Below are 12,502 nucleotides of genomic sequence, written 5' to 3'. Positions count from 1 at the left end.
TTCTGCCTCTACCTGGAGCCATCTCAGGGGCTTCCAACAACAGCAAAATGCCATTGGCCTGATGAATCCTCGCAGCAAGAATCCTTCCTGTGCTCGGCAGTGGCAGCTCCAGAGCACAGAGCCACCCCTGCATCCTTTTCCTTCTGGCTACTGCCACTCTCTGCCCAGGAGGTGAGGGCAGCGAGCTCCCTGATAAGTAAAGCAGCATCCTTCGATGATGCTCTGAGCGTGGCCCCTCCAGGAGCTGGAACTGCAGCAGAGAAGCTCCCGCAGCTTTGCAGCTTCAAGTGTTCCCTCCCTCAGTTCCCCCCTCACCTAATTCCCCGCTACCCAGCAGATGAGGACGGCCAGCTCCCCAACAACTGAAGTAGGATTTCCATCCATTCGATGAGCTTTGAGTGTGGCCCCTCCAGGGTTCTCAGTCCCATGGAGACTGAGCACTACATTTGCAGGATCATACAGCTTCCCCTTCTGGGGGGCAGGTCAACATGAGCACACACCTAATCTATATTCTGCACGGCTTCTCAGTGCACGTCTAGTCTCAGTTTCAAGTATCTGTGAATAAAGTCTTTTATAGCAGAGGATACAGATAACAGAGAGAAAGCCTTTTGCCTCCTCAAAGCCCTCTTTTAGCAGGAAGATCAGTCAGCATGCTGTGGTCTCTCTCTGGATTTAGGTGCAGCTATGTGCAGAATTACCCACTATACTGAACACAGCCATTTATAATTGTGGAAATTCAAAAGGTCACGGCAACACCATTAGTGAGGCAGTCTGCAATAAGAACTCAAAGTGAGAGCGAGCTCTGGCTCACAGATAAGCCAGCATTAATAGCTGTGGACACAACAAGAAGGTACAAGCCGTAATAGAAGAAAGGAAGAAAAGAAGAAAGATGATGGAGGGCACTGAAAATAAATCAAACAGCTACAAGGCCTGACAAAGTACATAGCTGAGTGATTTTAACTGAATTCAAAGTGTTATTCAGCAACTCCCTGGCTAACCTCTGGTCAATTGAAGGCTGGTTTTTAAGATCATGAAGAAGTTAACATATGCACAATAATGAAGAAATCTGATCCCAAGCCACAAGATCTGCGGAAACCCTTTCCACACATCGATGCCTATTAATGTTGGTGGAATCTGTGTGCCCATACCTATTAAGTAGTTCACAATACTCCAAAGACCAATGAAGAAATTAAGTGTGCAAATAAAAACAATAAAAACCTAAATATTCCTCTAGGAAGGCAGCTGTATCCCTAATATATCGTGCTTGTCAAAGCAGAGTAAAAAAAATGCAAAACTAAAAAAATCCACAAACAAACAAAAAACCCCACCCTGTATTAAATTGCTGATTGTTATTTAGTTATTACTTGTCATAAATAATTTGCAAAATCTTACAACACTAACCTACAACTGAGTGGATTAAATATTAGTTTGGGGCATTAACTTGGATATCGTGTGTTTTGTAGACTAAATTCTAATAACTGGGGGCATGGAATAGAGTGTATTTATTTCAGTATACCTATGTGTGTGTCCCATATGCATTTGGGAATCTTTTGAGGCTTAGTAATGTTACAAAAATAAAGAACAGGAAAGACAACAAGAAATCCATGTACAGTGCTGGTTTAACCTACATGCAGTTTGATTCAACACACTTTCTTGGGACCACATTCAGGTGTGAAGAGCTCATATCAAATAGACACTTAGTAAGAGTCAGTAGCACTTAAGCCAAGAGAATTGCTGACAGGGGGAAGCTATGCAATTTAGACAGAACAAGCACAGGATTTACCAGGAGGCTCAGCCCCATCCCACACTGCTGTGGTCATCACAGCCATTTGGCTACACAGCACCTCCCTGATGTGCTCAAGGCACAGAGTCTCTTCTTGGATAAAGGAATCAAAACATGGCCTGCATCTTCTGATGTCTTTGTAGTCTTCATTTCTGTGGTGGCCTCTTCGCACACTGCCTGCTGACTGTCTGCATTTAAAGCAAGCCTGACATTATTAATGAGTTTTCTGGATTAAAAATAACTGACAACAAATGTGAAATAGATGATCTTCAGGTCCTTTCCAATCCTAACTATTCTATGATTCTATGAAAAAAACTCCTTTCTCTCTTTTTTTTTTTCACAGGAGAAACAGCACAATGTCATCTGTATTTCCTAATTAAAAAGTTTAAATGCTGCTGCTGTAGAATAATGCCAAAATTAACAAAGGCACATAAAATAAACTGAATTACTGAAGACCAACAGAATAAAATTCAAAGACAAGATGAAAATGTATCATTATAAAGTTTTATTGCTTGTGCATAATGCATAAAATTACCACATAAAATTTTGTTCGACAGCATCATAGGCAGCTGTGCCAAATGATCCAGTGCTGAGCCTCCAGACATAGAAATTTAAGAACTGGCTGACTGCATAGTTCTCCGCTTTTCAGACTCTGGAAACCTGCATGGTCCAAGGTCCCTTTGTTAGCTCTCTTGAAAAAAGAAGACCTTGTGCCGCTTGAAAGCTAAGAGAAGACAGCATATTTTATCAAGCCAGAGATACACGAGTCAGGGCTATTTGGCAGATTTTTTATTCCTCCAAAGCAAACAGTTTACACATCCTACCATCACTGTTTCAGGCAGTGGTTCAGCATTACCATTTCCGATGCTGCCATCTCTTGGCTGAGGTGGGCTTTTATATTTTATAGTCTGTTGCCACATTTTCCTTAACAACTTTTTGCACTTTTACTGCTTGTTTTTGTTTTTTTTCTCAACGGGATTTATCTGGATAAACATAAACATTTGCAATAAGAGCACCTACCCAGAATTGCCTCAGGCTCCCCTGAAAATCAGTGGAAGAAACTAGCATTTCTGGGGTGTGATTCACTTCACCCCAAAGTAGTTAACAAATATACATCAGATGAATACACCCACAAAGTATTACTGTGCTTTGCCCGTGGCTATAATGGGATCTTAAGATTGATTAGCTTAGGTGCCGAGATCACTGTCACATTGTAAACAAGAACAGAAAGACAGCAAAAGGAACACTACCCCTTATCCAGCAGGGAAAGTCTTCAGAGATGCTGCTAATTTTTAATTCTTTAGCTTGTATCCACATACAATGAGGCCACAGGTACTGCAGAAGACAGATATTAACTACATCTAACTTTAGATAAGAGTGATGACATTTGGTCAGAAGTCCAGCTCCACTTCATATATTCTTTGGCAATAAAATCATCTTTAAGATGATTCTACCTCTTCCCCACTACTCTGCTTTTGGTAGCCTGTCCACTTCCCTCCTCAGAATGGCCAGCTAAGAAAAAGAAGTCTCACATATAGTATTCTGCACACAAAAACACGTACCCCCCAGAAAGGGCTATCAATCTTTTTCTATAAAGTTTCAGAATTGTAGATTGAGAACTGGATTTAAGTGGGATTTGGTTTCATCCAAAAATAGAATCTGCATCATGATTGAAAATCTACTACAAATAATATAAAGTTAAATATGATTTTGTCTTAACAAAGGACAAGCAGAGTCAATAATTTCAATGCTCTAGCACTTTAGTCTACAGTTCTAAAGGTGACTTATTTTTATTATGCTTAAGTCAGTAGAGCAATACTACAATAACACAATCTTTGAAAAATAATGGCCAACATACAAATTTGCAATAGTCTAACACACATATGAGTGTGACAGATGTGTACTTCTTGAACAATGGTACAAGAATAAGAGATTACTGCCTGGTTTCCAACTTCCTATTATTGCCTCCCTGTGATTAAAACTACCACCTTTCCAGATCTGATGGCCAGAATGCTCTTTTCAGCTTATATAAGCAGTAAAGTGTGCTGAAGGTTTAAAATCTACATTTTTACAAACCTTCATTCCGTACAGTCCTTGCTTCTTAAAGCACAAGTTAATTAAATTAGTTGGATAATTAATGAATCTGAGTATCTGACAAATGCTCTCTGTCTAGACCCTACAGCTGCAAATGCTGTTTCTTATGAGAGAATTTTCCTGCTCTAATAGCTGTTCTAGTCTAACATTTCATTCTCTTTCCAGGAAACATCACCCTACTTCCAGCCTGGTTTGAGACTAATGTTCAGCCACTGGAGCAACACCGAAAGCCGCAGGGAACACAGCAACGCACTAAAGTAGTTTAAGAGGGACATGCTGCATTATGGGACACCATTGATAAAAACTTGTAACTAAAACTAAACCTCCCCTGTGACACTTCTGGCCCCAAACCTGGGAGGAAAAATCTCGTGCTGGAATCAGAAGCCACCCTTTCTTTACCAGCATTAGCTCTGGGAAAGAAACTGCAGGGGTATTCACTTCATTCTAGACCCAGTTTACATTTTTCATGTTTTGTGGGCATGGGGAAAAAAAAAAATAATTAAAAAAAAAAAAGAATTTGCAAAAAAAAACCCATGCTGCTCACACACAGACCCGTGAAAATGCGAGCTCAGTAGCGCTCCACAGACCGAACAGAAAGTTTAGAAACCAGTTTAGGAAAACAACAATAATCAGAGGACAAGAGTCCCAGTCACCAACAGCACAACCATCACCACATCCCACCCTGGTTTTGACTAACAATTCAGTTTGTTGCGTATTGCACGTGCCCTAGGGCTGGAGAAGGTAGGAGGTGGCAGACGGGATTACAGGAGTTGGCACCACCGAGGGGCAGGTGCCTACAATGGGGCAGCCCTCTGCCAGAGAAGACTCTTGAGGTGACCGGGGCCATGGTGGCCCCCAGGGAGCCGAACCGTGCCAGTGCCTTCCTGTAGGCCCACGAGATGGCGCCGCGAGACCGGAGATGGATGGGCGGGCGGAAGCGGCGGGAGGAAGCTTTGCTCGCCGCGCTCGTCCTCTCCGGAAGGACGCTAAGGAGGAAGTACCGGAGGAGATTCCGCTCGGCCCTCCCTGCTTACCTGAGCCATAGGCAGGCTGTGGGGGGGTGTGGACGGTGGTGCCCCTGCGCAGGCTGCGGATCAGGCCTCCCGTCTCGCTGGTCCGCGGCGGGACTGTGGAGGGAGGGGGCAAACCGGGGCGAGCGGTGGGGTCAGCGGGAAGAAAACAGCTCGGGAGGAAGTTTTGCGTTCGAGCTTGGCGGGGCGGAGAGGTAGTGTGCGCGGTGGTGTGCGCGGCTGGCAACTTGGCTGTACGGGCTCGAGGCTTTTACTCTGCAAAATGCCGGCTTCCGGCCTGAAGCGGAGTGTAGAGGTCGGGCGAGAGGGGTGCTCCGTATGGTGGGAGATGCCCCGGCGTGAGGTTGGGTTTAAGGGTTTTGTTTGTCCTATTTGGAGAGGCGGGAGCAGCTTACGGGTTTTGTGATCTGTAAAGGCACTGACCAGAGTCTGTATGGCATCTGTGAGACGAGGAAAGGAGTTTTGCTTTCACAAGCAATAGAGTAGAAGTTTAATCCTCTCCCTCGTTTATGGGTAAACTGCCAAGCCATATATGAAACATAAGCTAATTGAGGCTAATAATAATTGTGCAGCTCTTTGCACTTTGCTTTGGACCTGTGACTTTTGACTCAGCTTTTGGTTTTGTGTCCTGGATCTCAGAGAAGAAAAACCCTCTTTGGGGGAGCAGCAGAGGATTATGCTGTCTCATTTCTTCTCAGGTCAAAAGAGCTGTAATGCATATGGTGAAGTTTGGTCTGCATGCTTTTTCACAGGTCTAGTGATTGATCCTGGGTTGTCCCTGTAATGAAAGTAATTTTGTCTTATGTGTAGTTTCCCTTCCATTCACAGGAATTGCTACTACTGGTGTAAAGACACTGCTGTGAAGACATCCTAGTGATAGGTAGGTCGTTGTAGGTCAACTTACTCTCCTGTTTAGATGATGACCAGCTGTATCTGTATCCTGAGTGCTGGACAAGTCTTGTATTTCAAGCCATTCACAAACAAGAATGCAGTGCATGGTGTTAGGAATTTAGGGAAATAACTTGTACTGCTGACTTATCTCAGGAATCACAGGCTTATCTGTGTGACTGAGTAGGGCACTTCGGTATTAAAGTCATATGCCAGCAATGCACAGTATTAATCTGAAGCACAGAGTGTCAAAACACTTTCCTGACATTGCCTTTTTCTGGTGGTGATTCTGCACCAAGAGTAAGCATTAGAAATATAAAATGAAATAGGTGTTTTTAGGAAGTTGTACGCTTTACGTGTTGTTACATGGCATGTTTTTCTTGCTGAATCCTTCAGATATTTTTGAAGAATATGTAGTACAGTGAGTTTAAAAATATACAGCACAAATTGGTGTTTAACACCTTAAATTGTGAAACATATTCTGATTGGATGTTGTGGAAACACTTAGTATTCATAGGTTCAGAAAAATGGCAGTCTGGCTTTAAATTCCAGAACCAGTTTGGAGCTGAAAAAAGTATGTCAGCTGTCACTTGCTGAAATAGGGGCAAATGTACCTGGAAAAGTAATTCCTATGCATGCTCTAGTGTTACGTTTTACTGAACATCTCTAATCTCTTTGGCAGAAACTGGGTGCTGAGTTAGGGACATCTCTGGCCTGACTGAGGAAGGTAGTTCTTACAGGCTAACGAAGGAGGCAGGAAAGCAGCTGCGGGGAAAGGATGTGGTCAGCTGTCTGTTCTTTTGGGCATTTCTGATTTAAACGTATTTTGCCTTTCGAGGAAAGGTGTATATAATTTTTTGTTGTTGTTGAAATCTGATGAATTTATTGAAGTTTCACCTTTGTTTAATAACACATTTTTATCTTACTACGGTGCAACGGGTTAATCTTGTTCACATTGGTGTTCTGAATAGCCAAACTCTCCTTGATCCTGCATCGGTGTTTCTGGCTGTACCTGTCACCTCCAGTATGGCAGCCATGTGGCAGCACTATATCCAGCACACCACAAGAGGGCTTTGCTCCCAGAATATGAGTTACATTACCAAGTTACAAAAAACAATGATTCGTGGTTGTGTTTCACAATATGACAGACATTGTCTCAACTTCCTTTGACTCACTTTGGGATTAAATGCTGTCATTGTTTTGATCAGATTTATTTATTTTCACTAATGCTTACTTGCCTCGGGTTGGTAAGGAGACAGATGTGCTTTGATTTAAGGGAGTACATCTGTATTTAATTATCAGTGAGGAAATATTTTAAAATTGAGAAAAGGAAGTAATAAAATTTATTTTAAAAATAACTTTTTCATCATTAATGGTCAGCACAGGCAAACAAATCTCTTACTCATTTTAAAGTCTACATTTGCTAGAGAGTTTCAAATTTTCAGTTGCATCCATATTTTATTTTTTAAAGTATAAATTATAGAAGTAGAGTTATCAACACATTTTGTGCTTCTTGTCATGTTTCACATTTTATGTAGTTTGGTTTGGAAGAGTAATTCAGCTGAAAATTTAGTGTCCTAGCTTGCTTGTCCCAGAGCTTGTTATGCTCTGCTTTATGTTTGTAGTCTAATGTTTCATAAATAATTTATTAAAATTATTAATGTTTCTGTGTTTGACAAAGCAGGTTTTTCATATTTGGTAAATTAATGCAGTTGGATAGTTTTGCCAGAATTTTCCCTCCTTCTTTAGAAACTATGTATTAATAATAAAGTATCAAAATTCACCACTTAAAAAGTGTTTTTATATTAAGCTTCAACCCTGATTTCTGTTTATGCTGAAGCTGGTTCAAAGAATCTTTTGTCAGGTAGGAATTAGGAGTGAACAGGAAAATAAAATACACATACTTTTTCTAAACTGGAAAATGGAAGAATCGGCTACCATGGACTTAGGTTATTAAGTATGAGGAAAAAGATATTATGACAACCTTGACGGTATCCAGATGCATATAGGGAAGGGACAAAAGTTATACGTGTATGTCATGGGAGTAAAGTTTTAAAGAGGGATACCATGGGAAATGAGATGTTTGAAATGAGCAAAGAGGGGTATAACAAGAGTCCTTTATGTACGTGCATAATTCAAGTATTACAAGTCACCACAGTGTTTTACAGTGTTTTACACTAGGTCTTCTTCCTCCAAGCAGGCAGGAGAGAATGCAATGAACTTGCACACTTTGGTTGCCTAATGTCTGATTCTACAATCCCTAGCTTGCATGAGTCATCCCATTGATTGTAACGGGTCACATATGTAAGTTTTCTTGTAGGTAGGTTGGTGTGACCAAGGGTTTATAGGTTTGAGCTTAGTGTAGGCTTTGCAAAGGATAATAATTTGCTTTTGAAGTAGCAGCATGATTTGCATTTTCTTTGAATGTGGCTCATCCTTATTCTCCTTTCATGCAGCATGGCTTGTCTTAGAGACAAACTGTTGTTGTTTCATCAGTTCAGACAGAACACAGCTGGTGTATATACTATATTCACAAGCATTTTGAAAAAACTGGTATAAATGTGCAACAGTTGTAAGTGCTGTCTTGGCTATTTTCCAGTGTTGCTGAGAATCACATTTGACTGTGTCTTAGGGGTATCAGTGGAAGTTTAATGTACTGAGTTTCTGTTACCTTTCACTGTCGCTCACCTGACATAAAGTTCAAATCAAGGCTGAGAGTGTCAGGAGAAATATGTGGATGAAGCAGCTAACATCTTAATAAAATAATTGTCAGGTAGGGAGGGGATTCAGATTTTCAGTGATGCTCTTGGTAAATCACACTGAAAATGATTGTAATTATAGATCCTGCCTGGTGGTTATAGATAGCTTATTTTCTATCTCTTCCCTTACCAAGAAGAGAGGTAAAGTGAAAGAAGGTACTGTAGTAGGTGGTTATAAGTGCACCACAGATTTGAATAGAGTCAAGACTATGTCCTGTTTTCAGCCTGTTTTAATAATTTTATAGTAATTGCTTCCTTTATATATGTCCCTGAGCAGACACCACTAAAAAGTGAGAACATTGCATTTTGTTAAAGTTTATTATTTTTGTTTGGCATTTGGAAAAGAAAGGTTGTAGAAGTATGAAGTGCCTGAGAAAATAGAAGAGGGTATGGGGGGGAGGTGTGGGGGGGAGGGGGGAAGTGTTCAGTCACAGCATTTTAGGCTGCATAGTGTAGAAGGTTCCCTTTTCACCTTCTTATTGTTGTGGGGAATTTTAAGATCTGAGATTTTTACTGATGGTAGTCAAAAACTATAAATAAGAAACTTCGATGAGTCACAGCAAAGGAGGGATATTTAATAGCTGTAGGCCATAGTATCCAAGTTTAACAAAAATATATTCAGTGCTTGTGACCATTTTAATACATACATTCTCATGAATTTAAAATTTACTGTTCTCTTCTCTAGTTCACCTTGATCACCAGAACAAACTCCACAAGAGATGGTAAGTGGTCTTTATGGGTTTCTATGTAAGAACTTAGTCACTTTTTATATACAAAATGCATATAAACACTTACTGAACTGTCAGTGCAGACATGTAAAAATTAGATGTGAAAGTAGTTGAATTGCTCTAGAAATAGAATTCAGAATGTAACAGTGGATGATTTGTCTACTCCTGGGAAGACTCCAGAGACATAACAGGAAAATGACAACTCTGATCATTTGCCTTAGATTTATAGCTTTTGTTTCCTTGAGGAAATCTCTTATTTCCATTTATTCTGCAGCTGAAAAAGCACAGACACAGAGCTAAGTTCAGCTTTAAAGTGTTCCTTTCCCTTTTCCACCCCAATCTAAAACATTTCTATAATTTCTTTTTTAACAGATGTATTTTTAAAATTCAAATGTAAAAGGGATTTCAAGGGTCACTTGCAACAAAAAAGCCACAAAAAGTAGTTGGACAGGCACCAGCATCACAGTTCTGTCTACATGAACTGGCTTTTTGTCTTCTTTTCCCTTAAATTAACAACTGGAGCTAGTCAGCTAGACAAATCAGCCAGCTGGATTCCAGAGCTTTCAGTAAAGTGATGAAGGCCCTTTTTAGAAACATTTTTGAAGAACTGGAGATAATTTTTGATATTTAAAAGAATATGTTGTCTTCCTTGGGAATACATAGAATGTAGGAGATACTTGCTTTTGTCAAGCTTCTTGATGCTTCAAAAACTTTTTTTAGGTACTGGGAAGAATAGACAGAATGTTCCGAAAGTAACCTGCAAATGTATCAGATTTGACAACAGGGCACTGTCTGACTGTTGAAGGATGTGAGGAGTCAGTGTGGTATTCTTAAGCAAAGCAAGAACAATAAAGAAAACGTTGTTCTTCTTAGCTTTTAGGTGGCTGGATGATTAAGAATGAAGAAATTCCGTATGGAAGACAGATGCTTTTCTTGCACCCACTCCTGTTAAGAATAAATATTCTGAAATGCATGGTCTTGTAGCAGTGCAATGTTAAACCAAGAGGAGAATCAGAATAAAGTTTCACCCCCATGAATTGTTGCTTTTCAGGAAAGATAATTTGTCTAGACTTTTAAATCACGTAGCTGAGTCCCACAGCCCTTCACAAACAGGGTGCAATGTTTGATCAGAAATATCCTAAAGAATTCAAGTTTGTTGTCATGCATTTTCTGTATGGACTCTGTTAGCCGGAGTAATTTTGTTTCTGAGAATACTTCCCAATGACCTTAAAAAGAGACTGTATTTATAGATCTCTTGTGGGATAACAAGCTAAATTTTGCAGAAAGAGGGGAAACATGAAAGGTACAATTATTATTCCAAATATTCTAGCATTTACATTATTGCTTGAGAACCAGAAATTGATAATAAATGTAAGTAAATTAAATTAACCTCTCTTGAAATTGCTGGCATTAAATAGAAGGTATTTCTTAAGGAGATTTTTTCTGGTTTGTTTTGGAATTATTTTTTTTCCAGAAAATTATTCCTTTAAGGCTACAGAATGGTGCCAGTGCAGATCAAGAAAACACAAAGAAAGATTTTTTGTCTTGTATGCCTTAAAAAAAAAAAAAACAAACAAAAAATCCAACTAAACTAATAAAGGACTGTAAATGTCACATTTTCTCTGAAAACATCAGCTAAATTTTGCCTTAGTTTTGAGAGTTTGCCAAAGCATGGCTTAATTAAAATTCTTTCAATTTAAAGTACAGGCATTCTGACTTGGCCCAGAGAAAAGATTTTCTATGGAAATTAAGAGGTGAGGGAAAGAAAAGAAGAAATTTATTATACTTGTTCTGCGCTCTAGTTTACTTTATGGCTTTCTTTTAAGATACCTTATTATCCCCTGATTTTGAAAGTAGGATGAGGGTGGAGATGAAATGGCCTGTACAAAGGGGGCTTAATGCTAGAGGGACTGTGGGGCTTTGTAGTTGCTGGTGAAATCTGAACAGCATGAAACTTTTTTTTTTCAGGAAAACTAAGATTAGCTGGAAGACAGGAGAAGGTGTGTTACAGTATGCTTCGTTCTATAGAACCATTTTTCCATGTACTTTATCAGTGGTACTTTATTACCCCTTTTCATATGTTGGTTGCTGATGAGTACAAAAGGGAGATTTACTGGCAGCTTGCACTTGGCTAAATACAGTCTTGTTTTTGATCGAGGCCATGATGGATATATGAGCTTGGCTGAATTGCCATTTGACCTTTTCTGAGAAACTTATTTTGGCAGGCAGATGGAGGAAATATGTTACTGGATAAAATGAATGCCTTTGTTTAATATGGAGGAATTTTAATCTCTTGTGTTTTCTGTCTGCGGATTTGGAAATCAGGTGTAGGTTGTAATATATACACCTTGGAATGATTCCGTTCTTACAACTCACATAAGCAGCTAAGGAATTGTGGAATATGTCCACACAGCATATCCTCTAAAAAGAGCAAATTCCCACTGTAGTAGCACAAATACTTGAAAAATACCTTCTGGAGACTACAAATTTCTGTTGCTGATTCTTCACTGGTAGTTGTGTTGATGCAAAACCAATCTCCTGTAAAAGTAATAAAGTGTAGTGCAGTTGTACTGTGTTAATACTTGTCCTCTTTTAGACCTGTGTGGTTTACCATAGGAAAAGGATGATTATTGATTAAAAGGCAGACTTTTTGCTTGCATTTACAGTGTTTCCTCCCCTCAATTACTGTTTGTTTTCTTTTTTTTTTTTGGTGTTCTTTCCCCCATGTTTTGGCCACAGGAAGACACTGAGCCATGGTATTCTCAGCAAGTGTACGCAAAATACTGGAAGCACTATGACTTAGCCATGCGCTGGATGCGTAGACACCAACGAGCCTACAGAAAAGCCATGGAGTCCTTTTATCACCTACCGTGGCATCTTCCTGCAGCCTTTCCAAGTAGTCACTACTCAGATTGGGATGGGAATGACTTCCCACATACCCAAAGCTATTCTTCCAGCTCTAGGCCAAGTGGCAGAGCTGTGTACCAGAGGGGAGCTCAGCAATATGCAGATGCCCACCAGGAGAGGGAGGATGCTGATGGGGATTCTGAAATGGAGGAGGACTCTGAGTCTGAAGGGGAGATAGAATATGACTTGAGTAACATGGAGATCACAGAGGAGCTTCGCCAGTTTTTTGCACAGACAGAGGCACACCGGGAAGAACTGCGTAAGTCAATGCTTGTTCTATGTTTTCTGGTTCTTGGTGGCCATAACATTGAA

At 40.1% G+C, this 12,502-nt stretch overlaps 1 protein-coding gene across 2 annotated transcripts in view; it reads left to right on the top strand.

The window, feature by feature from the left end:
- Window positions 1–4,854: 4,854 nt before the first annotated feature.
- GEMIN8 (gem nuclear organelle associated protein 8) overlaps window positions 4,855–12,502 on the top strand; it is a 29,208-nt gene continuing 21,560 nt past the window's right edge. The window contains exons 1-4 of one of the 2 annotated variants that reach the window (XM_031051174.2): window positions 4,855–4,991; window positions 5,737–5,788; window positions 9,241–9,277; window positions 12,023–12,449. In XM_031051174.2, the coding sequence (XP_030907034.2) occupies window positions 9,275–9,277; window positions 12,023–12,449 (430 nt within the window). In that variant the 5' untranslated portion in view covers window positions 4,855–4,991; window positions 5,737–5,788; window positions 9,241–9,274. The other variant, XM_005151449.3, reaches the window with a different exon arrangement.

The sequence above is a fragment of the Melopsittacus undulatus genome, chromosome 2 (assembly GCF_012275295.1).
Source record: "Melopsittacus undulatus isolate bMelUnd1 chromosome 2, bMelUnd1.mat.Z, whole genome shotgun sequence".
NCBI lineage: Eukaryota > Metazoa > Chordata > Aves > Psittaciformes > Psittaculidae > Melopsittacus > Melopsittacus undulatus.
This window is presented reverse-complemented; position numbering and strand designations above follow the sequence as displayed.